This window comes from Cydia pomonella, chromosome 22 (assembly GCF_033807575.1).
Source record: "Cydia pomonella isolate Wapato2018A chromosome 22, ilCydPomo1, whole genome shotgun sequence".
Lineage (NCBI taxonomy): Eukaryota > Metazoa > Arthropoda > Insecta > Lepidoptera > Tortricidae > Cydia > Cydia pomonella.
In genome coordinates this window covers 6,331,156-6,358,685 of record NC_084724.1, presented here as the reverse complement: position 1 = coordinate 6,358,685, position 27,530 = coordinate 6,331,156, and the positions used below count along the sequence as shown (strand labels likewise).

The 27,530-nt window shown below is 38.1% G+C and overlaps 2 protein-coding genes across 4 annotated transcripts; one reads left to right on the top strand and one right to left on the bottom strand.

Moving 5' to 3' along the window:
- The first annotated feature begins 1,296 nt into the window (after positions 1-1,296).
- Positions 1,297-5,511, top strand: LOC133530092 (death-associated protein 1). Its single transcript, XM_061867925.1, has 2 exons — positions 1,297-1,476; positions 3,329-5,511. Exons 1-2 carry the CDS (start codon positions 1,425-1,427, stop codon positions 3,577-3,579), a joined length of 303 nt encoding a protein of 100 aa, XP_061723909.1. The 5' UTR covers positions 1,297-1,424; the 3' UTR covers positions 3,580-5,511.
- A 395-nt stretch (positions 5,512-5,906) lies between these two features.
- Positions 5,907-27,478, bottom strand: LOC133530072 (sodium/hydrogen exchanger 10-like). Of its 3 annotated transcripts, none has more exons than XM_061867892.1 (22): positions 25,248-27,478; positions 24,136-24,361; positions 23,147-23,306; positions 22,076-22,250; positions 20,801-21,033; positions 20,026-20,147; positions 19,419-19,545; positions 18,396-18,474; positions 16,872-16,972; positions 15,946-16,079; positions 14,957-15,060; positions 14,510-14,621; positions 13,414-13,589; positions 12,186-12,304; positions 11,370-11,514; positions 10,429-10,532; positions 9,717-9,864; positions 8,201-8,354; positions 7,739-7,815; positions 7,614-7,653; positions 7,325-7,390; positions 5,907-7,183 (listed from the first exon to the last, which is right to left on the bottom strand). In XM_061867892.1, the coding sequence occupies exons 1-22, from the start codon at positions 26,487-26,489 to the stop codon at positions 7,176-7,178; spliced, it is 3,852 nt and encodes a 1,283-aa protein (XP_061723876.1). In that variant the 5' UTR covers positions 26,490-27,478; the 3' UTR covers positions 5,907-7,175. The 3 variants fall into 3 exon arrangements, with proteins under 3 accessions (XP_061723876.1, XP_061723877.1, XP_061723878.1); XM_061867893.1 differs by having other exon boundaries at positions 19,428-19,545; XM_061867894.1 differs by lacking the exons at positions 5,907-7,183; positions 7,325-7,390; positions 7,614-7,653; ... (1 more) ...; positions 8,201-8,354; positions 9,717-9,864 and having other exon boundaries at positions 10,443-10,544.
- Positions 27,479-27,530: the final 52 nt, after the last annotated feature.

Genomic DNA, 27,530 nt, shown 5'->3' with positions numbered 1-27,530 from the left:
ACGCGTAGAAGATACGAGCTGTCAACGGACATTTGACATTTGTTGTTTATCGCCTAACTGTCAACACTGTCAATCCGAGAGTTGTGACGTCATCAGAATCTTCAAAAACGTTTCGAGTTTGGTCACGTGACGTGTGCCAAAAGATATTTTAAATTCAATATTTACAAAAATATGATCATTACAGGTCCCCTAAAAGTAGTTTAACATGTTCTTATAATCCAAAAGAATTTATTGGGATACAATTCTGCCCTAAGATTTGTAGATGGAAACAACCCTATTTACCTATACTTACTACGAAGTGCTACGGTTTTACTTCTGACTCCTAATCATTCAACATAATGGACTCCAGCTTAGGTAGGTATGTAATGTGGAATTCCCACTTATTTTACGATGATTCCTATTCCCACAATCAGTAGGTAAAAATAGGCATTTAACTTTTCTATGACATGACTGTTTATAGTTCGTGTCATCCACGATGACGCGTAGATTTGTCAAATCTAACCTTTAATAACACGACATTATGAGAACCCGCGTCTTCGTGAACGACACCATTTTTAATAGACAAAATTTATTCTGTCGAAACTAGAAAGCATACATCCATTCGCATCACATCCAGTGACTTGATAAATCCTAGTCGCCAGTTGGTGTGGACTCGTATCGTATGAGATAAGCCGAGGATGTCCTCGATATCGATATTTATACCTAAAAATTAGGTATATATTCTGCTTTTTTTATTTTTACTCGATGTTTACAGTTGCTTTTATACTGGTAACGGTAAATCGTGGTCGACGTCATCAACAGTAATATAAAAACGAATGCATACAATCTTAATCTTATACGTTTTGGCCCCCTGCTTTCTTGCGTCGTTAACGATAAAGTATAAAAGTGCCATTAGCCCATTATGGTGCGACTCTGTCTCTCGGTTTCTTCTAATTCTATTCTTAGCTTACTATAGTGCATTTTTATCGTAATTGAAGATAATGCTACTTATAATGATATGTATCGCAACATTCGCAACGAGACACAAACAAACCAAAGAGCATATAATCACTAACTACGTTAAACAAATCAAACTAACAAAATTTATCTGAGCCCGGCATAACGCAAGAGTTACCATATTACATAATTACCATATCTGGGAATAATTACAGTTACATTAATATAATTTGGTCAGAATAAAATTCATATAGCATTTAAAATTGTAAGTTACATTTACAAATATTTTTATACAATGTTTTCAACAAATATTATTGGATAGTAAACTTAAGCACTTTATATTGCCAGTTGAAAATATGTTTGACGTTTCACCGCGCCCGTGTCATTCTGTCTACTTACACGTTGACAAATTTCTCGTATTTACGCTATAATCTTATCAGATTTCTACCTTTCCAGTGCATTTTGTGATACATTTTAAGTAATTAACAATGTCTTCCCCCGATGAAACTACTCAACTGAAGGCAGGACACCCTCCTGCAGGTGAGTTCACCCGATTAAAAAGTTCTTTGTTTACATGTAATCTTTACATGTATTTCCTTTCGAAACGTGTTTATTTCATATCCATTGCACGCAGGAAGCATATGGTGTTATTCAAAATGGGGGTCATGTTGTTCTATGTTACTTTAATAAAGTTATCACATCTATGTGTGGTCGTATGATTTGTTTGTAATACTTGGAGTAGAATTTAATGACGTAATTAAAATACCTGCTTTGTACGACTAATATACACGAAAGGTTATAAACAAAGCATACTTTCAAGGTCAATGAGTGGTCACCGGTATTTATTAATTGCTTTTCTAAGCAAAGTAACCCTGACTGTCCTAAGGCTGGACATGTTACTGATCTGTTGCCATTATGGCGTAATAGACGCATCATTATTACAACCTTGAATTAAGATAAGAATGTTTTTATTGTGTGTTAAATATTTGTATGTAATTAAATTATTACAGTTGCTATCAGATATATCAGAGCAGTCAAGGTGCTATATTTGAACAATAGAAGCAAGTTCAGATGCTTTTGAGGACCTGGGTCAGTCCTAATAGTCCGATATATCTGATGGCAACTGTACAATTTTTTTTATAATTTTACTCGGGTTTCAATGTAATACAGTTGCATCATACTCCTTTTTTATATCTTCTACCTCAAAAATCTTTTACCTAAAAAAATTGCAAAAAAAATCAAAACATTAATTTTATTCTTATTGTGATGAGCACAGATATTTGTTCCTGAGCCTTGGATGTTTTCTATGTATTTAAGTATTTGTATAATATATATATATCATTTTCTGAGTACCCACAACACAAGCCTGCTCGAGTTTACTGTGGGGCTTAGTCAATCTGTGTAAGAATGTCCTATAATATTTATTTATTTATTTTATATTATTCTACTTTAGAATTAGACATCATTATTTAGTATCAGACTTATGGAAATTATAGAATTTACATAGCTAAGCAGAAGTCTTGACTCTTGTTGTTGTTGTTGTCCTTAAGCACCCCAGAGGTGCAAAGGGCCTTCACAAGCTCGCGCCACGCCTTCCTATCTTCAGCTCGCCTTCTGGCCTCGCTCAAGCCGACTGCTTGTAGCTCTCTTAGGATGGACTGTTGCCAAGAGTGTACAGGACGCCTGGAGCCACGGCTTTCGTCTGGCGGTTTCCCAGCTAAAGCTATGGTAGCATTATTAATTTCCCCTTTCCATCTCCATTTCCGTGTCGCGATTTCTTCGTCAATGGGTGTTTGCCGGCATATACTCCATAGGTCTTTATTTCGAATGGTTTTTGGCCGGAAAACGCGAAGGATCGACCTGAAGGACTTGTTAATGAAGATCTGAAGTTTATTAGTATAATATATATATCAATTGTTGACTCTGTTAAAATGCAACCAGGAAAATTGGAAACAAATTACTTCCTTAACACTTTTGGTGCCGGGCACCCCACTTCCAGTACTAAATGAATGTGTTGAATTATATATAACTAGCTTCTGCCTGCAACTTTGTCTATCCGAATTGATGATGATGATGATTGATAAATACTTTCCTATGTCCTTCCTCGGAACTCAAAAAATCTCTGTACCAAATTTCAATATATTGTGATTGGTTTAAGTATGAAGAGGTAACAGACAGACAGACATAGTTAGTTTTGTATTTAGCTTTCTCGCTTTTATTCCTACCAATTTGTACAGGGTGAAATCCTCAATGTTGGTATTAGCAGGGATATCTAAATAATAATAAAATAAATAAATATTTGGGGACATTACACATATCAACCTAGCCCCAAGGCCCCAAACTAACCTAATGTAATTAATCTAGTGATTAATTACAAATATTTCGTTTACAGTTAAGGCTGGTGGCATGAGAATCACACAGCACAAGACTCCTCACGCCAACCCTAAAGAACCAGCGAACGAAGACTTGACCGGCCTGTCCGGACCATCTCCAGTTCCGTCCAACCCAGTGTCTATCTCCGGGGCACCAAACCGAGGGAACGCTGACTTCACTCCGGTAGCAGCACAGGTGGCTCACAGTCCGAAGCCTCCCGCTCACATTAATGTAGCGCCAAAACCCAACATCCAACAACCAAGGAAGTAGACACATAGATATTCTATGTAACGGGCATATCACCATCTATCAGTTTACCATTAGGTGCTCTATAAAACTGAGTAGGGAAAATATTTTGGACTGAAACATCTGTACAAACAGTAGTTACTTTTTCATTGTGACAAATATACATAGATCTTGTGGCATAAACTATTATAGCTCGTGTCATACACGATGCCGTGCAGATTTGTCAAATCGTAAGATCACTACGATTCAAGGCACGCGTATTCGTGAATAGGCCCACACAGAGCGAGCATTAGCCGAGGCACATCTACACTGGCCGTTTTAGGAAATTGCCTCGCGCGTATGCTTGCTCTGTGTGGACCCGCCTATTGACACGATCTATGTACAAAAACAAAATAGTACCTGGGTTATTTTTTTTTATCCTGAATATCATAGACATGCTAATAAAATTATTAAGTGTGTTGAAAATCATAGAGCCTTATTATAAATCAATAATGTCAAGATCTCTTTGAACGCCATGCCTGTCGTGTGCGGTGTGTCATTATGAACCTTGTCGGAATGCACAAAGGTTGATATTGGGCTGCGCCCGTCAGTACGTCTTTGGCGGCCAAACGGTCTGTAATTTGAACACCTAATGTGAACTGTCTGCCTCACTAGCCTAGTGATTAGATTGGTATAGTTGAACATTGCTTGACCTGCTCTGGTAGATATAGTACTATATATTTTACACGGTATTATTTCACTTAAGGGCCTATTCACACCGCGCACTATGCGTCGTCGACGCGCGTTTATAGCGCGACAAACGCAAACTGATTGATGGAATGAAAAACGCGGTGTGCATAAGCCCTAAATAATCCAGGTTTTATGTCCGTTTGTTTCTTCCAAAAATAATAAATCAGCTATATACGCATATGTTTTGAATGATGCTCCCACATTGGCTGTTATATAACATGAATTCAGACAGAAGTTTTGGTGGCAGAATGAAAGTGATTGACAAAATGAAATATCGACATGACCATTATCGATGTTACCTTAATGTTATAGATATTTTTAACATTGTATGAGAAGATAGCAACCGCGAAATACACAACACGTATTCATCTTCTTATATATATATATATATATATATATATATATATATATTTATTTTTGGCATTGTATACTACAGTTTACGTTTTTATTTTTAAGTGCTAAATATATGTAGTTAATAAAGAAATTATGTACCGATTTGTAATTGATTTTCATTCTTGATATTTCTCGGTAATTTACAGCAAGTAAAAGTTACCTTTTAATTTTAATATATAACTGACTTATCGATAACAGATTTATCGATGTTTCATTTTGTCAAACAGTCGTTTGTGCCACAAAAACTTGTATCACTGAATATGATAGTATTGGTAGTGTTTTTTATGTGATCCCTGTCACACGTGTTATTAATTAATATTAAAAAAAACAGCCAATTTGAAATCTCTGTTGAAATCAATTTTAATATTATTGTTACTATCCTATAACAACCTAATCATTGCAAGGCTATTTTTAAATTTGTATGAAAAACTGTGTGCTCACTAAGAAAATTAAATAAATATCATAACTATGTTTGCTGTTATCTAACTATATAGATAATTACAAAACAACAAGTCTACTATTATGAATGTTTATATATAGATCCAAGTAAATGGTACCATAATTACAAATAAGCAATGTGTTTAGAATAGAAATAAAATTAAGACTTACAGTACATACATGTACATAAACATGATAAGTCATAAAAAAAAGTTATAAATATTTAAAAAGAATAATAAAAAATCATAATTCATAATTGTAATTTTATGTTGTTTTTTCAGAAAAAGGGCCTAGTGTGGTATACCACACTAAGTTTCCTTTCCTGACGACGACACATCTTTCTACTTTACATTATTTTTGTTACTACATTTTAATGTATTTATATACATAATATTTTTTTATTTAACTATTTGCGGATAATGCTTACAGGGTTTGGATTGATTAATTTCAAAATTTCTATTCGCTTATTTAAATTAAATTATTACATGTTTTAATATTTATATTTAAGAGTTTATACTTTTATATTTAGGTTTTTCGATGCATATGTAGTTATGCACTTCACATGTTGCATTTTATAAACATTCTTAAATATATTCTTTATTTAATTGTTATTTAAAAGTAAAGGTGCTTATAGTTTGCTTCTTCGTATTTGGGACCATTATTTTGTCTTTATACTTTATATTTCTTCCTAGTTATTAATAAACTTAACTATGAAAAAAATCTGCTCTTATTTGTGTACCTATAAATTTTGCATGTATAATTCTAGGAAATTTTTGAAAAAAAAAACAATGGCTTTTTAAAATAATTTAATATCATTCAGATTTTAGATCAATAAACAGTTACAATAAATGTACGTATACAAAATTCTCCTATGACAAGTAAATAGCAGTAAAAAACAACATTAGCTCTTTTCTAGGCATAGTACCTACGATATCCCGACCACGTGTCAATAGAAATTCAACGTTAGCATTCTGATTTAAAGTTCAAATTGGAACGGACTTTTGCATAAAGTGACTGATTACATGATCAAAACTTAAATGTAATAGGTACTCGGTACATTGGTGTGGCCTGAAAAAGCTCATTTTTACTTAACAGAACAGAGCAAAATAATAATCAACATTAATATTTACTACCAGGTAAAAAGAGATGGCCAGAAATCAAGACTTGGACATCAAAGTTTATAGTTCTGTCATTTTTTATAACTTACAAAAATCATACAACGTAAATACCCTGCACTGCGCGTCGTTCTATGATTCACTTAATGGCCGTGTACATGTTGACAGTTAACATCTGCCAAATTGTATGAATCTGACACAGTAAATAGGGCAATGGATGACATCAAAATTAAATGCTCGCGCTATCGATAGTATTATGCTCACGTCACCTCTTCTTGCCTGCTAGGGCGTCCTTTTTTGGGGAAATAATCTATTTCAAACAGCTAATACTTCACTCAGACGGTAGATTAGGTTGTTGCGCGAAGGTTTTCTAGTAGGAAGTAACGTAGTTTTAGGGTCTGTTTCACAATGTCCAAGTGAAGTCCTGCACAAGCTACTTGCTACTTATCTGACGAATAAAGTCATCGTTGGCGTTTCACAATCTTCAAATAAGCTTAACTGGTAGATAAAAGTGTTAAGTTTTATCTGGCAGTTAATTTATTTGTTAATTAGCTAACTAATACTTAACTTGGAAATTATGAAACAGGCCCTAAGACTAATTCTAATTATGGAATTTTACTTACTGGACATGAAAAAACAGTTGCGCATAGCTGAAAACCTGTAGTTAACCATAATAGGTAACTTATTCTCACTAGCCGTCTGATCAAACCGCGTTAATCGTTAACGTTGACTATCAACTGTTAATTGTCTGTCCCTATCTGTCATTTTGACATTTGTGTTTGATAGAAAGAGACAACATTTAAAAAAGGTAGGTAAGTTTTATAAATAAAGGGGTAGATCGTACGCCTATGGACTAGGAATTCTTCTGCGATGTTTGGCTTCAAGTCGCGTCGCCGATCCGACGAAAGCTGACATCCTTTACCGACTTTTTACGTCCAGTTTTTGTTAAATATCTGAAAAAGAGAGTAGAATGTAGTTTCAAGTCATACCTACCATTTTTAAATTGGGCGCCCCTTTATCATGCATATTAGCTCAACTAGATACATAGCGGTAGAGGGTAAAAGAGTAAAAACTAGTTAAAATATCTGACAGACCTGTGCTCTTAACTTCAAGCTCAACATCGGTGTCTTCCCGTTCACGAGCTTTTTCCAAGGGATCATCTGAAAACGCAGACACATTATACTCTCTACACGTAACTAGCGTACAGTTAACTGAGTGAGACGTATAACATTTAAATCACAAATCTCTGCTTCGACATTTCGCTGGGACATCATTTATCCGCGACAACTACCAGCGAAAGGTATCAAAATAAATTCACGATAGACCTGGTTGTAAATAAGTACCAATGTGTTAAGATAAGTGAGAGTGTACGAAGAAACTTACACATTTTAACTCTGGACATCTCGCGTTTATCCGGCTGAACCTGGAAATAATATAAGTTAATTTATGAATGAATGAGGTAGATCGTATTAGTAACAAGTAAGTATGTAGTTTTTCAATATGCTTACACTGTCCATGCCAGGCCTGAAGTATTTAGAACTGATTTCTTTAAGTTCCTTTTCATTTGTATTATGCGTAGATGCATCTGTAAAAGAAACAACACAACTCAAACTTTAATAGACATTATTGTAGTAGTAGACACCTACTTTATTACACTTTTTTTGAAACATACGCTGAAATATTGTTAGATTCGTTAGACCAACTTTTCGGACGTGTTGTTTAGGCACCGTGGACGGTAACAAAAAAAGAGGAATACGTCAACATCTATCGAAAAATAAAAGCTGTGTCCTATTTTATACATTTAAGTCTCCTACTGTCCAGTTTATATCGTGACGGCAATAACTTAACGTAACACGGATGTCTATCCACGATAAATCACAAAGTCTTGCCTTAAGTCCGTAAATAGTTTTCAGGTACTTTGTGCAAATAAAAATTAATAAATAGGAGCAAAAAATGTCACATCAACTCACACGGCCGGCTCCATACTGACTCTCTGATGTTGACGCGTCGCACGCCACCGCCGCGCTTGCGTTTCCGCCTCGCACCGATTTTCTGCCGGCTGTCGTTGTTCGACAGTTTCCTGACAGACTTGTGGTACAGGCAGCGGGAGGATGCGTTTGATATCTAAAATCAATAATATTTACTTTAGGAAAATAAACTAGATAAAAAATATATAAGACTACGATAACGGCCACGATATATTGAATCGCGTGCACTCATTTTTGTTGTCTGGTTTACCAATTGATCTAGTTATAGGCGTAAATACTAGCTATTGTAGCAGACAGCGGTCCAGTATTCGTGGACGCTTCAAAATCTATGATATACCTAGTATGAATTTTAAGAGATTTTTTTTCCGGCTCCGGCCTTAATCTGTTAAACAAAAGCCTTTCTTTCTTTTATACAGATTGCAGATCAATTTTCGGCGTGTGTAAAAGCAACAATGCCGTTAAATAGACAATATCGTGATAGTATTAAGTTTCTAATTTATGTGATTAACAGCTTATTCGGAGAACAATCAGCCAAGCGGGTGGCAAAAACGGCAGGAATTTTTTTTGGAATGGGCTGTTTCTTGAATTTGAAATTAGTAGTAGCAGAAGTACTCACTGTGTAAAGGAAACAATATCTTTTGTTTAACAGATTAGGGGGTTGAGCTCAAGAAATCACCTCAGAAAATTCCAACTATAAGAACTATTAGATTGAACTGACACAGACAGATCAACTCGCTTTGCATGTTGTCTAGTTTATCTTCATGTTTTCCAGCTCAAGCGTGTCCTTAGCGTGGGCACTTGCGGCAACTTGAACTCCCGACACACGGTGTTCATCACCAGCCCATTAGCAATTAGCAAAACGTTAACCATTTTGGAATTTGCATCTTTAGCTGAAGCATCAAAAACGACGCGAATCTTCGTCGTTATGCTTTTAAGGTTCAAAACGCAATGATGAGAGATATAGTACTTGTTGACGTTGCTGACTAAATATTGGCGTTTTAGCGATAATATAAACATTGTTAGCCGATGAACCGCCTGTGAAGTTGATGGTACTGACCAGTCGTCTAGTTCATCCTAAATGATCTCGGACTCGTCTGTGACCTTAGCTGGCACCATCATCAGCCTGTTCTTCAAACACACCTAGCTTTCTCACCACTAGCGCAATAGCTAGTTATTAACCTCTTAATAAGGCATAAGGGTGTCAGGAATTATGCAAAATTTAGCCCCATTACTTTGTAATAAAGTACAAAATCGCGAGCGATTATAAAACGATGAGAAATATAGTACTTATACTTACTGAACCTATGCGTTGAGGCACCGACGTGAAACTTAGATACTCATGGACTTTGCACACATGTTAAACTTTCGAAGAGCTAAAATGACCTTCTGTTTGTTTATAAGCTTGTTGGGAACTACAGACAATGGTGCTACTTTCAATGTATTCAGTCTTGAACTAAAAAAATGGTTAATTAAGCAGATTTAACAAATTGGTACTGACCAACTCGCACTGCAAATCGTCCAGTTCGTCCTCCATGATCTCTAACTCGTCTGTGTCCTTAGCTGGCACTAGCAGCAGCTTGGTTTCTGGACATGCGCTGGTCACCACCAGCTGGGACGACTTCGGAAATATCAGACGATGGACCGTCCTGTGAAATTCAGATTTAGGGTAACTTCAGACAACCATTATTTGCAAAGGAAAGTTGAAATAAGCCTTTTGCCAATAACTTAATTTTTGATAAAAGCTTTCATCACTGATTGTACTTTTTCTTTCAGTCAGCTTATACTCATCAAGACAATTTTAATAAACACAATGAGGTCGCATTGTGTTATCACACTTCCTATGGCCACCTCCTGTCTCCATCATCAGATCATCTCAATGGTACCATAATACTGAATAGTCGAACTTACATCAATTTCAACTCAATGGCATAATGGAAAATGGGTCTAATTAAGCTTGCCATATTTGATTATAGACAACGGGACAGATGAAACTAAATAAAAACTTTTGAAAATGACGAGTTCGTTTGTAGGCCTGGCGAAGAAATTGCCGCGCGAAATAGCTCGGTTTATGTAGACGTGCCTCGGGCTAAGTAAACGCACTCACGGCCGCATTGCCTCGGGCGAAGCACGTCTCCACCGACCAAGCTCCTTCGCGTACCAAGCGCCTATTTAGGGAGTGAATATTGAAACAGTAAATAACAGTATATTACCTCGGTATGTAGCAAGGCGGTTGGAACACCTCCCTGGTGGCCGCGTCCTGGCAGATACCGTCGAGCAGCACTATGTCCTCCATCAGCTCGTTCACCACGAACACCTATAAAACAAACTGACTGACATACAACGTGGCCCTAATCTCTCAACAAATATTAAATATTTTAATATAATTATAAAAGTATATTTTGATGTGGGTAGTTTTTGTGGAACCCCGACTAGTTGTAGTAATAGAGATTGATGCCGATATAGAGACTAATTGTAAACTGGCTATGGGATGGTAGACAATAGTCCATTTTTCTTTTTTTTTGTAACATATTCATAAACGTTCGTATAGCTTCGATAGCCAACTGGTATTTTTATTTCCTGAAAATAATACCGCTATATGCTAAGAAAAATTATTTAAAACTTAAACGAAAAATATTTGCACCAAAAAGGCAGCCGGCATTTTTGTGACGTCATACTAGGAGTGCAGTAACAAATAAACGGTGCAAATTTATCGCCGTTGTTACAAATTTAAACATAATTTAAATTTAACACTAGTTTCTGTTATAGTGACGTCACTCACGAGAAATAAATGGATTTCGGTCACGTGATATACAAACTAGAATTTTCATTTTGAAATAAAAAAATAATCTCATGTTTTTAGAACAATATAGTATTAATTTAGTATTCTTTATGGTAAACTCTATATAAATAACATGCTTTCATTATTTAATTTTGATAGATGAAGCTCTGCATGTCTGCATACAGACTGAATACACTGGACTTTTGTTTTTTTTTGTACCTCTGCATGTATATACGTGTATTCTGTGCAAATAAAATCTTTAGATCTTTGAATCCCCTTTTGGTACGAAATAACGGATTTAGTCGTCCCAACATGTCCAGTATGTCCACCAATTTACCTGTAGACTAGATTAGAACAGTAACTCATACTTACTTTGATGACCTTGAGACAGGGTACAAAAGCGTGCTCCAGTCTCATGCTGATCTTCTCCACAGACCAGTTGTGGTACGCGGGAACCGTCGGCAGTACCATCATGGAGAGTTTTATGCCGATCTCACGCCACATCGCTGCTTCTAAACTAGAGAATAAGCAGTAAATGCAATACAGTTAGGTCTACCATTTATCTCGGATGGTGAGAAATTATTAAGATCGTTGTTGAAATTTTACCCGGACCCGGGTACATCCTGAAACTACGTCCAAAATAGAGGTATGGGCATTGTGAAAGTCGTCTCGCTTCGCTTTGTGTGGTAGGGCACAGCAAGTGGATGTCACTCCAGATCTAGAGCAGAGCCAACTGGGGAAGTACCTCCACCTTAACACTAGACCCTACTCATAAGGTTGCCGGAGCTCTACGAGGGTGCGAAGTATTAGGGTCGGCAACGCGCATGTAACTCCTCCGGAGTTACAGGCGTACATAGGCTACGGAGACTGCTTACCATCAGGCGGGCCGTATGCTTGTTTACCAACGGCGTACTATAAAAATAACTTACTAAATTTTCAATTACAAAAATCACCGTGCCATCTGAGCAATTTAGTAGAATTAGACTGACATTAAGTACGCTTGTACGGCGAACTCGCGGTGCATCGTCATAAGGGTTAAGGTTGCCAGAACTCAACGAGGGTGCAGAGTGTTAGCGTCAGCAACGCGCATGTAACACCGAGCTGCAGGCGTTCATTGCTTACGGAGGCTGCTTACCATCAGCCGGGCCGTATGCCGACGTACTATAAAAAAGTAGGTATAATGGTTACCCTATAATAGGATTGGGTGCGAGATTAAAGGCCTCTCGGACGACGGACAGCGTGATGTAGTACGCTTGTACGGCAGAGTCGCAACGCACCGTGTAGCTGTATGGCCGGTTGGTCAGAACCTGTAAGTTAGATAAATAAATAAAGAAATATAATAGGACATTATTACACAAATTGACTAAAGACCCTCAGTAAGCTCAATATAGCTTGTGTTGTGGATTACTTAGACAACGATATATATAATATGTCGAATTCCTTCACCATTCAGGCAATCCGGCTGTGTAATGATCTTCTTCTCTTCTATGAGACAAGCCCAGAACAAATTCTCCTTCAAGCGCATGTTGCGCAAGCATCTGTTTGACAAGGTTCAAAGGTCGTCCTCATGATGTTTCACAATGGGTATATATTTATGTATGTATACATATTTATGTATGTATAATTTTGTGATATTTTTTTGTCATTTTACTCTGTATTCTGACCCGGCACCAACTAAGATCTCTCGGTTTGGCTCATGGTTGACTGGATGGAGAATGCCTTAGTGCAATAAAGTTTAAATAAATATATAGAAAACACCCATGACTCAGGAACAAATATCTGTGCTCATCACACGAATAAATGCCCTTACCAGGATTTGAACCCGGGACCATCGGCTTCATAGGCAGGGTCCCTACCCACTAGGCCAGACCGGTCATCAAGATATAAGGATAAAAGTTTAACGACAGAGATACTTTCATAATTGACCGAAGCGATAGTGAAGGTCTCCGTTGTAACTCGGGCAATTTGCTTTCGTATGTCCGGATGTTCTCCTCTACAGGTCGCAATTCTTGACAGATTCTTGTGAAATTTTGTGACCAGTTACTATGATTAATTTCTTTGATTTTTTCAAAATGCGGAAATTGGCATAAAGGACTAAGCATCAAAAGGGTTTATGTGAGTTCACTGTGATAACGATTTAACGAACTAAGTATTTTTCACTTTTACATGTTCTAAGCTTAACGCGAGCTCTACAGCTCCAAGAGCCACTAGTATTAAATATGTATATAATGTTTTGAAAAGAAAAGATGTGTCCCGCCGTGTCGGAGTTTATTGCCGGTCCATATTGGGACACTCCTCCAATTGAGGGGGGAATTGAATCTTCTCGGGTTAGAGCCGGTGTAGCTTTATTTGACGTTCATAAGCGCATTGTAATATGCCTACTTGAATAATAAACTATCTTTATATTTATGCTCACCCCAAGAACTCCAACAGCATTCCCAGAAACGATATAGTCCTTGCTCGGCTCCCCAAACTTCAAATCAGTCAGAAACTCGTAGTTGGGTATGGCCTCGTCGATGTCATCGTCCGGAGGTATGTAAGAGGCCTCCAGAAGGCCGGAGACCAGGATGTAGAGGCCTTTGGGCTCGTCGCCTATGAAAAACAAAATTAATCTCTCCTCCTTATCTAAGTCCTTAATTCGAAGTTCCAAATACTAGACATAATCTTTTACCCTCAGAATCATTATGACTACTGAGCGCCAAGGAATATTGAACTAAAGACTTCCCCTTTTTTGTGTAAAGTTAAGAGTTAATAATTTGTTGGCAAAAAAAATTGTTACAAGTTTTAACGCTAACTGTACTTTTCTTTCCAACTAATACTCATCGAGACAATTATAACCCCAAATACAAAAAGAATGCGTTGTTTGATCACAGAGTCCCGATAGCCACCTCCTGTCTCCATGATCAGATCAGCTCCATGTTATCATTACATTGTCACTGGATTTACATATGTATGCTAAATTTCAGCTCGATCGGGAAGTGGGTCAAATTTAGCTTCAAAATTTCACCCACACTAACTAACATATATGGGTACCAGTGGCGGAGCGTCTATAGAACTCGATTCCCACTGGCTTACGCATTAAGAGACATGTGAGAACTTTATTCAATAAATCCCAAAGAAATATTTTGGGATTGATTGAATAAAGTTCTCATAGCAAAATAAACTTCGGATTACATAATGAACATTTTTGACACGCTGCTACTGATAAGTACCATCAGCCGTAAAAGTGCATGGCATTAACAATGAATTCATTAATAATTTCTCCATGTAATTTCGCAGCTCACTGTACATTACATAGTAATAGGGCAGCTTGTAAAAAGCGCTTTGTAAGTTTCTTCGCAAACGCGGCGCCAAACCAGTTGCAACCTAGCTAACGAAGTATCACGTTTTCACGAATAGTTAAACAACGACCTCAGAGATCTATTTATAAAGACAGAGAGTCAACACAGTACTAAATAAGGGTTCCTTTTGTACCTGCATGGTACGCAACCCTAAAAATGATGTATACTAACCTCTAGAAATAAGAATCTCATTAATATTGTAGTTGATTATTTCGGAGTTTTCTATAAAATAATCGGCAACTCTCTCATTTCCTTGCAGCCAGGAAATGGCTCGCAACTGGGTCTGAAAAATAATACATAGGTACAACAATAAGGTACTTTTCGATAAACTTTCAATAAATAATAAATAAAGATTTGGGGACAATCTTACTCGAATCGACCTAGCCCCAAACAATGCAAAGCTTGTAATATCGGTAACTAGGCGACGATATAGATCTATATATATAAAACACCAATGACTCGGGAACAAATATCTGTGTTCATCACACAAATAAATGCCCTTACCGGGATTCAAACCCGGAACTATCGTCTTCATAGGCTGGGTCACTACCCACTAGGCCAGACCAATCGTTCCAATAAAATGGGCGTCAACTATTCCTAAGTCTTCAAGAAAATTACCTCTGGGGACGATGGGGCGACAAGGCTGGCTTTGTGGCGGACATATTGCACTTTCTCCTGTATGGCCATCACTAGCAAACGGTATTCCACTTCATCCAAAAATCCTGGAATACAAATATATAAACAAATGGATTAAACAAAATACTTAGGATGGCTCTCAATTACTCCAGGCCAGGCATACCAGGGTGCTTCACTAACGTGCCAATCGTTAACGCTCTGTAGCGTAGCGTAGGTAGTCATCTCTGTACAATTGAGAGGGGATTTAAATCTTCTCGGTTCAGAGATGTAGGGTTAGAAGCGGCGTAGCTTGATTTGACGTTCATAAGCGCATTGTAATATGACAAATTGGAAAATAAAGTATCTTTATCTCTCTATCACTCTTCTAGTGCGTCAGTTGCGTTTCAATTGATACGGAGCGTAAACGATTGGCACGTTGACTAGAGTTTTGGGTAATTTTAATAATAACTCGTGCAAATTTTGGTAAAGTGTAACTTCTGATGAAGACTATAAAATGGTATAGTTTAATTTAAATCGTTATGCAAAGTTTTTTTTTGTCATAATATTATTAAAGTCATATGCTAAATTAGCGAAATCGCATCCTATCGCGCCTGGCAGTGTCACGTCTAACATTGTCAACGGCCTACAACGAATGTACTGAATACCTTCCTTCTTAAGCCGGATTTGAACCAACATTTCAGCATTCACGGCTATGGTTAACACCATAGCTTCTAGGCTACCAGGATACGGCAGCACCCTTATCAATTTTTTTAAGAATATGCAATCTTGAAAGGCTTGGCACCTCGGTCATCCAACACTAACATTAGACCCTACTCATAGTGTTGTCTTGCTGCCGGTGAGAAAGGTTGCCAGAACGATGCGCACGTAACACCTCTGGAGTTGCAGGCGTCCATAGGCTACGGGGACTGCTTACCATCAGGCGGCCCGTATGCTTGTTTGACTGCAGAATAAACTAGACTAAAGTACAAAACCTTCTTCCTTCAATTGTGCAGCATCGATAAGCATGTTATTGAGGGTGGAAGTCGTGGCCTGTCGAGTTTTCACGGTGATGGCTGTCCAGGGTCTGTCGCGCTGCAGCAACCCGAGCTGTCGGGTCACTTTCAACCTAGAAATATCAACAGTAAGAGGAATAATATTGGAGATTATCCGGTATGAGTCAGTGGTGGATTTGTCCTAAGGCCAAGTAGGCATTAGGGGTGACAGCAAGGCCGCAGTTTATATGATGGGTGCTGAGAAAGGGCCGGCTGGTAGTTACGACAGGGCCCGGGGCCTAGGGCAGCCAACACTGCAAATCCGCCATTGGTATTAGCTGTGACTTGCTTTTGACTGCTTTATAGGGATTGTGTGTTTGGAAGGTGACATTTTGACCTAAATCGAACTGTACCTTAATATTGAACGTCCCGTACCGTACCACTTTATCATGTACCCATGTGTCGTACCTCGTACCCTCAAAACAGTTAAAAATAAAAAAATATAAATAGTCATTTTATAATAAACAATAATAATAAATAAATATTGGAGATTCTTACACACATTGAATAAGTAAGCTCAAGAAGGCTTGTGTTGTAGGTACCCAGACAACGATATCTATAAATACTGAAATACATAAAAACATCCATGACTCAGAAACAAATATCTGTGCTCATCACACAAATAAATGCCTTTACCGGGATTCGAGCCCAGGACCATCGGCTTCACAGGCAGGGAGGGCAGGGTCAATTTTACCGTCTCCATCAGCAGTTCCACTTCACAAATTACTGTGTGCATGTAAAATTTGAAGATTTCCCTCGACTACAAAGGGTAGGTATACTTCCAAGGATCTTCAGAGCGAATTCTGATGCTTTATAATTTATACGCTTTCTCTTTATAGTCGATGAAAGAAAGGTATCTAATTTACCTATCTTCCTCTAGCCTGGCGGTAAGAGCTTCTTGAATTATCTTGTTGTCAACCAACTGTGGTAGCAGGTTACATACCTCTTGCTCCGCTGTCACGAAACCCTGCGTTTTTGTGTACTGTTAATATTTTGTCACAATATTATATTAGTAACTTTTGTTATTGGCTTCCTATGTGCAAAGTAGGTGGTAGGGAAATACAAGCGATAACCCTTTGTGGGGTATAACGTCTTCAACACACACAACACAACTTTTGTCCCATACCCGCCAGGGCGACGCCAAAATGCAAAAATAAAAACCGTCCAAGAACATGTCGGGCCATGCTCAGTGTGGGATTCCGTACTTACCCTTCTGTCACAACACAATAGGCTGGACGGGGGCTATTAATGAGTATCATGTACTCGTATATTACAGGCATAAGGGAGTACCTTGGCAACGCTTTTTTAATGGGAAGAGAAAACTTTATGCCATAACACAATCGCTATAATTTTCGTTGCAAATATTTAGTACGCTTTACTTTCATATTTTTTGGACTCACCACGGTTCAAAAGTTAGAAAAGGGAAACACATTTTTTTCGCAACGATTATTAGCGAATATAATAATATACATTTAGAGTAAATTGTCTTATTACAAGGGGACTCTACGTGTTGACTTCGGCCCCACGCACGCCTTCCAAATGTCCGGGACCCCATGGTCCCGAGAATTTGTAAAAGACAGACATAATAATAATAATAATATTCTTTATTGTGCACAACGAAAACACACGAAAATATTCACTTTATCAAAAATGATTTTCTAACAACCCCTATTCCTTTTGAAATGTCTATCCAACGACACCCCACACAATATGGGTAAAGTGAAAAAAATTATTCATCTCAACTTTACGTCTAGGGAAGGTACCAGTTTTTTTTTCTAGTTTTTATTTTACTACTTTGTCGGCATTTTTGACTTATATATCCATACCAAAGTGCAGCTTTCTAGCACTAACGATCACGGTGCAAAACGGACGGACAGACAGACGGACATGGCAAAACTATAAAGGTCTTCGCACACTATATCAATTCCACACCAACTCAACTCACTTTTGGTTCAGCTTAGTGGTCGACGAGTGGACGACGCGTAGACCACCCGACAGTTACCTAAATGTTAAAATTGTACTGTAGGACATACAAGATAAGGCTTTAATTTCAATATTTAATTTTGAGTCGAGTGGCTGTTGAGTTGTAATAGTGTGCTAAGACCTTTAGGGTTCCTAGTTGACGGAAGCCTAAAAATTATGGTGCGAGGATAGTTACTAATGGCGTTATTCATAAACGCGTTACTGGCCTGATATAGCTTTATCTGTCATTTCGACTTATATATTTGTAAGAAAGGGATAAAACATAACTAAATCAGGCCCGTAAAGTTTTATGAATAAGGGGATAACAGTTTACCTAGTTGGAATTATCATTCCATGACGAGACAAATAATGAACTTACATTTTTGCCTCCTCGACACGCTTTTACCCATACGCTGAATATAACGTACCTTCCCAACGTCATAACCGAACGCCAGCTGTTTATCGATCATACGATCCATGTACCCCATGATTTTCGGGACAGTCACTCTGGAAAGGTAAGCTCGTTAGAACTGATTTCTGGGCATTTCTATTTAAATAAATAAATGTTGGACATTCTTTCACAAATTCACTAAGCCCCACAGTAAGCTCAAGGAAGCTTGTGTTGTGGGTACCCAGACAACGATATACATAAAAAAAAAAGTATTTCTCAACAATTTAAAACTAATATTATGAGCAGGAGTTGAAAATAGAGTTCCGGTTTTCGTTCGTCGCAACATATATTGTCAAGTAGCAGTACTGATAATTCCGCTACTCGATGCTAGATGTCGACTACGAAAATAAAAAGCGTATTGGTACCTAAACTGATTTAAGGACCATGCGCGTTGGAGGTTCTGCCATCTTGTGGGCTACATCGGAACAATAAACATCACCTTTACGCCTGGCGTCAAAAATTTGACGGCTCCTGTGCTGCCTCCTACAATTCATGCACGCACCCTATAAGGAGTGAGCACTCTATGCTTACTCCTTCTTTCTCTATGATTGAACCAAAAATACGGTAAATTTACATTTTTCTTTGCTTTATAGGTTGTACACTAATTATATTCAAAATTTGAAGCTTTTATGTCTACTAGAAGTACTCTAAAATTTTGATGATCGATAAGTGAGTCAGTTACAAGAAAAGTACAGTCGAGATCATAAATATGTATACAATTTTTTGCCTTATTGCAATAGATTAAGGTGAAGAAATATATGTCAGCGGCATATCGTAAAGTTTCTGTGTAATATTTTGACGGTAGTTACATTAAAACAAATAGGTAGAATAGGTTAATTAGGTTGCTTCAGATGCCCGAAGGGCAAACTGTCCAGAAATAGGAGCCCCGCAACAAGACATTGATGGTCACGTTTCACGATAAGCCTAGGAATTTCATGATCTGGCGGATATTATGATCGGCCGCCGACATATACATATTTATGAACTCGACTGTATGTACCTGGCTAACTTGCATAGCCGCAGGAATCGGAGCATTCGTAGCAGCTTAGTCGCGGTCAGGATACTGGACTTTGACGTGTACTTATTAAAGTCCTTTATGATGGTGTCCAACATGTCCAGGATGAAATCTAAAACGGAGGTGTGAGATGATAGAAGTTACGCAACACCTTCTACTACCTCTTACCACTAAGGTTTTAACTTTAGAATTAACCACACCTAATAGGAACAGGCCTAACATGGACGTCGCCAAGAGGGGGCAGGGGGCAGGCCCGTATTTAGACACCTAGAGCCCCTAGGCACTATTTCCTTCTCCATCTCAAAACATTGCTAGGTTTCCTGAGCACATAATAGGCCCGGGCCTTGTGGGTCTAGGCGGAAAGCCGGCCCTGGCAGGATGCACGCCATTGCCGGCAGGCATTAATCCCTTAAGGTTGTAATAGCTGTAGACATTATTGGCTTGGTACGGCAGATCGCCCGATAGGACCAGAGACTGCAGGCGGGCTGGTAATGGGTGGGACCTTTTAACATGTTCTAACTCCACCGACTTTTCATTGTTTTTTGCGCAGTTCGTCCGTAGTTTTTCCAGTGTGATAATAAATGTTACGAACCTCCTGTTGCCATGACAACTATGAAGAAGTCTAGCTTGTTCCAGTGCGAGGAGAAGTAGCCGCGCACTCCGAGGGCGCACATCTTAATCACCATCTCGAAGAAGTAGATAGCAAAGAAAAACCTGGAACGAGACGAATTATTTCAACAACATGTAATAACATTTTTCTACTCGTCGACTGTAATGGTTAAATAAAGATTTTTAATACCAAACTATAATTGCGTACTTTTCCTGTATGGGCTCCCAACTCAACTATAAGATTAATTCCGATATGCTGTAGTTAACTATAAAAAAATTACCAATTACGTGCCTTCGCGCTCCCATAGAAAATACTAAACGTTTATGTCTTTTGTACTACATTTATGTCTACTGAGATAAGCTTGATATGATATAGTTGCTAGATGTATGCAGATATATAAGAGTGAGGCGCCCCCCCCCCCTCCTGCCCACCTGCGGGGGGGAACCTAAATCAGCTCAGATCACCCCCAGGAACACTTGTTCCAAGCGGTTTGCTTTGTCTCAAAAATGCTAGGTCCCCTTAGAAAACGGGGCAGCAGCTGACGTCCACAAAGGTTCATCATACATAGCCGTTAACCACTATACGAGTTTTCGCCCGGGAGGCGATTGGTCATGAAAAACTGAGGGCCTACCGCGAACCACGTTCCCTCCCTGTCACGTACGAATTTACAAGTGCGACAGAGAGCGTGGTTCGCGGTAGGCCCTCTGTTCCTGGCGCACGGTCTGTAAATTGTATAAAACGTGATAATAGTACTTACACATTAAGCCCCTTGATCACGTTGATGGCTACAATTGGCGGTTCCGTCATCGCAACCTCGGTAAGTATAACGGGCGTGTTGCAAAGAATCATTATATAAATGAAAATATCGAAGCGGATGTTGCTAACGAAGCGGTAGCAGCGCTGGCGCCACGACGCGCGCGGAATGCGTGCGTTGGCGACTTCGGGCGTTATCATGTGAACTAGCCGGCGACGGAGCCATACTGCGTGGGCCTTGAAAGATGATTTTTTAATTTTTCAATTTAGATTCTAAATTCTAACTATTTTATGACTGAGTAACACTCGAACATAAACGGGTTACTCAACTACAACTTATATTAAAACAAAGTCCCCCGCCGCGTCTGTATGTTCGAGATAAACTCAAAAACGACAGAACGGTTTTTCCGTTTTTCACCTATGAATTGAGAAAGGTTTAGGTGTATTACTTGTTAAGGTTTTGTGTAAATCCGTGCGAGGCCGGGGCGGGCCGCTAGTTAAGTCGAATAAACGTGCGATACATCGCTTCAATTTTCGAAGATTTTCTTCTAGGAGCACCGAGTGACCGAGCGCCAAACGTGTATAATCTAAATTTAAAATTAAATTACATTTAAATACCCTGTGTAAAATTGGATCGAAACATATCAAACGTTTATTCGACTTAACAGTACGTGACTATGAGTAACCCGTTTAAAACATTTCATTTTAGACAGACATCTACAAGCTTTTATTACTACTCTTTCATCAGTCATCTATAATTAACCGAGCGAAACTAAGGTATCTGTTTCAGGTTAAACAAAAATCCTTTCGTATGTCTGTACGGAATGTACGGATGTTCTCTAATGTTGGCTCCCCGCGGAAGGACAGACGGACGGACATAGCGAAACTATAAGGGTTCCTATTGGCACCCAGGTAACGTAAAGGTTCGTTAGCTCTACAGCTCATAGATCCACTAGTATAGACGATTGTAACAAACCCAAACTCAAAGAGGGTGCGTTGTATAATCGCAGTCCTATGGCAAATTGGTTCCTTCATCAGATCAGTTCGATATCTTCATAAAATTGCGCTACACGCATTTCTATACTGGACGCCTACGGTGCCCCAATGTCGAACGAAGTCCTGCGTGAGAATTCTGTACTTAATGCTGTTTTCCATTCTGTGGCGCCGATAGCACTTACTTTCAGTCTTCGGCGGTCTTAGATAGGAATATCTCCAGGCATCTGTCCCTCATGAATGGCGGCGGTCACGTGGGCGGGGTATAAATGGGATTACATCTTACCTTTGGTTTCCACAGCGTCCCGAGCTGGTCGAGGTTGATCCACCCATCATCAGAATCTGCTGCCACTTCGACCGCTTGCACCAATATTCTTACGCTGTCTTTACTGATCTTCCCGTATTCATACTGACGCCAGAACGATATCTTTAGAGACTTTAGCACCCGCTGGTTAGCTTCTCTGTAATAGAGAATGTATTTGCGTGTAATTTGAATAGATCGTGTCATTCACGACGACGCATGCCTGGACTCGTATTGCCATGTCAATAAAGGTTAGATTTGACAAATCAGCGCGTCGTCGTGGATGATACGAAATATATTTTCCCATTTTTCTGTTCTCGAATGTAAATAAACAATTGCTTACGACCTGTATACCTACAGGCTAAAACTACATTAGAGGTGGCCTATTATCAATAGAGTAGAATTTAGTATTTCTGTGGCCCAACTACAAATCTTTTAAATATGGTGTAGATTGTCTCACGGGCCGTAAGCTTGCCACTACCATGTTTAGGCAACGAAGCTTGCTGAGTTGCCTAAGTAAGGTAACGAATTGAAAAGCTTGATTATATCACTATTGTATACAATACTTCTTTTCTACTCGACGACTGTAATTGTTGAATAAAATAGTTAGTTTGGTGCAGGATTGTAAAGAGTTGATATGGAAATAGACACAACTCAAGACTACTATGATATTATACTTACGCAAATATATACTTTAAATATATCTACATATATACATATTCAATATATATAAATAAACATACATATATATAATAATTATGTACCTATTAGTGTGAGGTATCACGCAAACATTTAGTCACGAATGTTTTCAAATAAGTGCTTATGCAACTTGCTTTTGAATGTAAGCTTGCTCTGAGCTTATCTGATAGGCAGAGGGAGAGCATTTTACTCCATTGGGTGTATGAACTCTGTCAAATGGTACAAAAATATATCCTAAAGATGCCTTCCTATAAGATATTTTTTTGGTATATTAGCGCATTGTAATATGTGTGCTTGAAAGATAAACTATTTTTATACCTACTGTAAACCGTGATTGTAGATAGGTACACTAGATACCTCATCATCTCGGCGAATTCTTTCTTCGTAGGCTCATTAGGTATCTCCCTCTCACAGTCTGGGCACGTGGTGTACCGATAGCCCATGTACGTGTCATCATCGCTCTCTTCTTCGCGGCCAGAGACAATCTGGGTCTGGTATGGATGCTTTATTGTCGTGCCTGTATAATAAATTTGTAATAAACAACGAGGTTAAAACTCAAACTGGATACAATAGTCAAATACCCTATAACATATGTAGTTAAATACCCTACTAATACTGATTTGTCTTTCGAACTTTTAAAACGATTTGCCATTATGAAATTTATACGAAACATTACACAATGAACAATGACGGTAAGTTACTCTATAAAGTTCTACACGATTTATAAAATAAAAATTGTGTCTATAAATAATTTCAGTCTTTGTTTCTCAATTAATGTTCTGGTGCTTTATTTCATACATGGTATGAAGTCAATTATTATAAAGGCTTTTAATTGCAAGAAAAATAGTAATATTGTGTTCTGAATTGTGGTACACACGCGTCAGTGCCATCTAGCGTACGATTTTGTACATTAATTCAGCTTAAACATTTACCGCTAGATTTCTTGTGCATGGTGCTGCATCGCACTATCTAAGGTTTCCCGTAGATTTACAATGTATATAAGTATTATTATAATCAAAAACACATAGTTTTTTAAATCCCCATAGGCATAGAAATAACTACTTCAACATGTGTGGCTTATTCTTCGTTCGATCTCTCAAAATAATAGGGCAAAAGGGGGCTTATTCATACAACTTAGCAAACATGTGTAAATTTTCTTCTTTAAAAAAAAAATGTGTGTAATGTTAATTTACCGGATAAGGACAAGGACAAACAATTATTAACGGTTAAGGTTTAACATACTTTTATGAGTAACGCCATTAAAGTTTTCTAGGCAAGCTTTTCAGTGGGTGGTGTAAGTCAACATGTATTTGAAATGTCAAAATAAAAAGGTTAATTGAACTTACTATCTTGTACCAAATCCCAATTAGCGTCAGCTAAAAACTTATCCATTTTCAGCATCGAAATGCACCGATCCCTCGTCATCATGATTCGCTTGACGCAGTTCGTCATATTAGCTTTCTTGGCCAAGGATATCTGGGACAGACCCAGGACTTTTAGGACCTTTTGCATGGTTGTGGCGTTGATGATCAGGGATAGTATGACCAGGCCCGTGGTTTGGATGATCATAACCTGGAGAAATAAATAAATAGGGAGCGTGCATGAACTTGTAGATGGCTGCACAGAAGACAGAAGTCGCCTATTCATTGGCGCAAAGCATTATGTCGAGTTTATATTTTTAGATTTAAGACACTAGATGGCAGATCCTACTATAGAGCCAGGGTTTAGTGTAGGGGGCCTGCTTAGAGGCGTATATTGTCTCCGCTTTCGATTCAGATCATGGCAGACTCGAACACGCACAGCCTCTTGTGTCAATTACTCAGTAAGAAAAAAACATCGTGAATGAACTAGACCAGTGGTGGGCAACGTTCGGCCCGCGAAAGGATTTTATCCGGCCCATCGCCAGTCCAATAAAAAAGTTAGTAATCTCAAATCAAAATACATTTTTGCTGCAATTCTGGCCCTCCTCTTAAATCTCTTAAACTTTTTGGCCCCCATGAAGAAAGTTTTCTCACCACTGAACTAGACTAATCCCAAGACCTTACTCTCTGGGTAGGAAGGTTAGGTGAAATTCGCTCTCGTAAAACCTAATGCCTGCGCAAATTCTTGGTATTAGGTTGACAAAAATCGGATCCAGAGTCCTTTTGGATGCAACTGTGTGGCGCTCAGATGTAGGGGTGGAAGGAGTTCTACTAAAATGTGAAACCTTAGATGTTTTAAACGTATTAAAGTGAAAAAAGCAAAAAAATATGTAGTCCGAACGGGATAATATAATAATGACCCTAATAACCCTCCTTATAGTCTCAATAGCCCCTAGATCCCAGAGAGTACGCCTATGTGTAGGTCCCGTTGTCAATAACACGGACATCATCATCACTTTGGTGCAATTAATTTTGAAACGGGAAACAGCCAATCTTATCTCTGTCAATTACATGATAAAATATTAATGTTTACTTACATTTCCAACTTCAGCAACCTCAGGAGTCTCTCTCACAAGCAGGGCGAGGCACAGCGACAACGGACCCCTCAGCCCGCCCCACACACACGCCAGGCTCTGCTGCCAGGTTATAACAAACCCTAAACACCTCAGAACAGGCGTCATAATCGCGTACGCCAACATCCTCGACACATACACGGTCGTGTAAGTCACAAACACTAGCGAAATCTCGCGTAAAGTCAAAGAAGCAGCCATAGCTTCAAATATAACGACACCAATCATCGTAAAAATTAATGTATTCGCTGCGTGCGACAGAATAATCCAGAAATTCGTCACTATCGACTCGACATCGCCAGCTATCGTCGCTTTGCGATTACTTATTAGCACCCCAGCTATGACAGTACCCAGTAACCCAGAGACATATAGAAATTTCTCACCAAGATAGTAAGTTAAATACGCGCCAGCGCAAGTAACGGTCACAGCGCAGAGCAAATCGTAATACGTCAAAGATACTAGAGTACCGACGACGTTTCCCATCACTATGCCTAGTAAAATACCGCCCCCAGCGAAACGAAGTAGCATAAGCGATATTTGAGCTGGATTACTCACAGCTTGAGCTAAATAGCCAAATATAACAGTGTACAAAATCATTACTGTAGCATCGCCTAAAACTCCTTCCCCAAGTAGCAAAACACTTATAAATTTGCATCTAGACGCCTCTTTCAAAAGCCTCACTACCTCCATTGGATATATAGGAGAACATATAACTCCAAAAAGCATAGCTGTACCGAAAGACCAATTCACTTCAATAACATAAAACGCCATGAAAGCGGCCATTGTGCTAGTTAACAACACACCCGGGACAGACACTAGAACTATCTGCGGAAAGCTTTTCCAGAAAGAATGCGCGTCGACAGAATAAGATATGTTAAAAAGTATAATGGGTAAGAAAGTTAATAGTATATAGTCAACATCTATGAAACAGACAGATACTATAGGTTTAAAGTTGGGGTATCGATGTGCTAAATAGCCGAGTATAGCGCCAATAGCAAACATGACGACCCTATAAGGTAAACACATGCTTGTCCATAACATGAGCGCTCTTACTACGACGCCGAAAAGCAGAATCACGAAGATGAATAAGAAGGATGTAGCAATGGGGTAGGCTGACGGCGGTTCGCTTAGAATTGTCACATTTTGGGTTATATTTTCTTGCGCGTCACATAATTGTATTAGAATTATAAAAAATAGTGTTAGTGCCATTTTGTTGAGGCCAACTAGATTATTGACAGGTATATTTAGGGCAAATTAATGGTTTATAAAGTCTTTAAAATGGTTGATGCTAAAAATATTATTGTTATTTATATATTTAATTTCATGCACAAAATTGTACAAAAGGCGAAGTTAATGAAGGGGATATTACCTATGGAAAAACATAATTCATCGATTGAGATTCTAACTCGCGACTAATCTATGTCAATCTTTGAAATTTACTCGATTAAAAACTATAGGGATAAAATAATCAAAAGCATAGTTTTTAGGCATTCAGTAACTATAATTATAATAAATTAACAATTAATTACATTACAACTAAAAATAAAATCAAAAATAATACGTTGTACCTTACTTTTTTTTAATTACTTATTTAAAATGTTTACAAATTATCAGTCAATATTATCATTATATTAAAATATAGTAGTCAGTCCAAGCTAATTATACTACTTACTATTATTTTAAAAGTCAATTTCTATGATAAAATTTAGATGAATCTAAAAAGTTTTATGAAATTATGACATTTATAATAAATCTTGCGCAAAAATAAATTGAAAAAATAATTGAAATACCACTTGCTTGTCTGTGCTATCAAAATCGACGCAGATGGTCTGACTATAAAACAGACGTAAATATCAGTGTAGTATTAAAATTCAATGTCAAAATACGTATCAGAAACCCGAAATGTCAAAATGCATGAATAGAGGTCCCAGCGCCACAGATTAGATACCAAGGTGCGCCCATCCACAACCAATAGACTCACATTTTAAAAAATCAACCTCTTTTTATTTAAACAACTAACTAAAAAATACATACTTCCCTTTCTAATAAACACAAAACGTCAAAGTGACAAACAAGTATTATCAAATTTTATCTCATTCAAGAAAATAAATTAGGAATTTCATGAGTAGTATTTATACCTCGCGTACATGTCTTTACACTTAACCAAAGAGAATTTGAAATTGAGTTGGATTGTCAAAGACAACTTTGTAGCCACAGTAAATTTACTGCCATCTTTCGACACATGATTAA

Excerpts from the sequence above, each read along its gene's own strand:
- LOC133530092 (XM_061867925.1), top strand. The coding sequence starts at position 1,425 with ATGTCTTCCCCCGATGAAACTACTCAACTGAAGGCAGGACACCCTCCT. Across the intron at positions 1,477-3,328 it reads GGCAGGACACCCTCCTGCAG|TTAAGGCTGGTGGCATGAGA; the intron begins GTGAGTTCACCC and ends TTTCGTTTACAG.
- LOC133530072 (XM_061867892.1), bottom strand. The coding sequence starts at position 26,489 with ATGGCACTAACACTATTTTTTATAATTCTAATACAATTATGTGACGCG. Across the intron at positions 23,307-24,135 it reads TTGGGATTTGGTACAAGATA|GCACGACAATAAAGCATCCA; the intron begins GTAAGTTCAATT and ends TTTATTATACAG. Across the intron at positions 9,865-10,428 it reads CCGCCTTGCTACATACCGAG|GACGGTCCATCGTCTGATAT; the intron begins GTAATATACTGT and ends TGAATTTCACAG.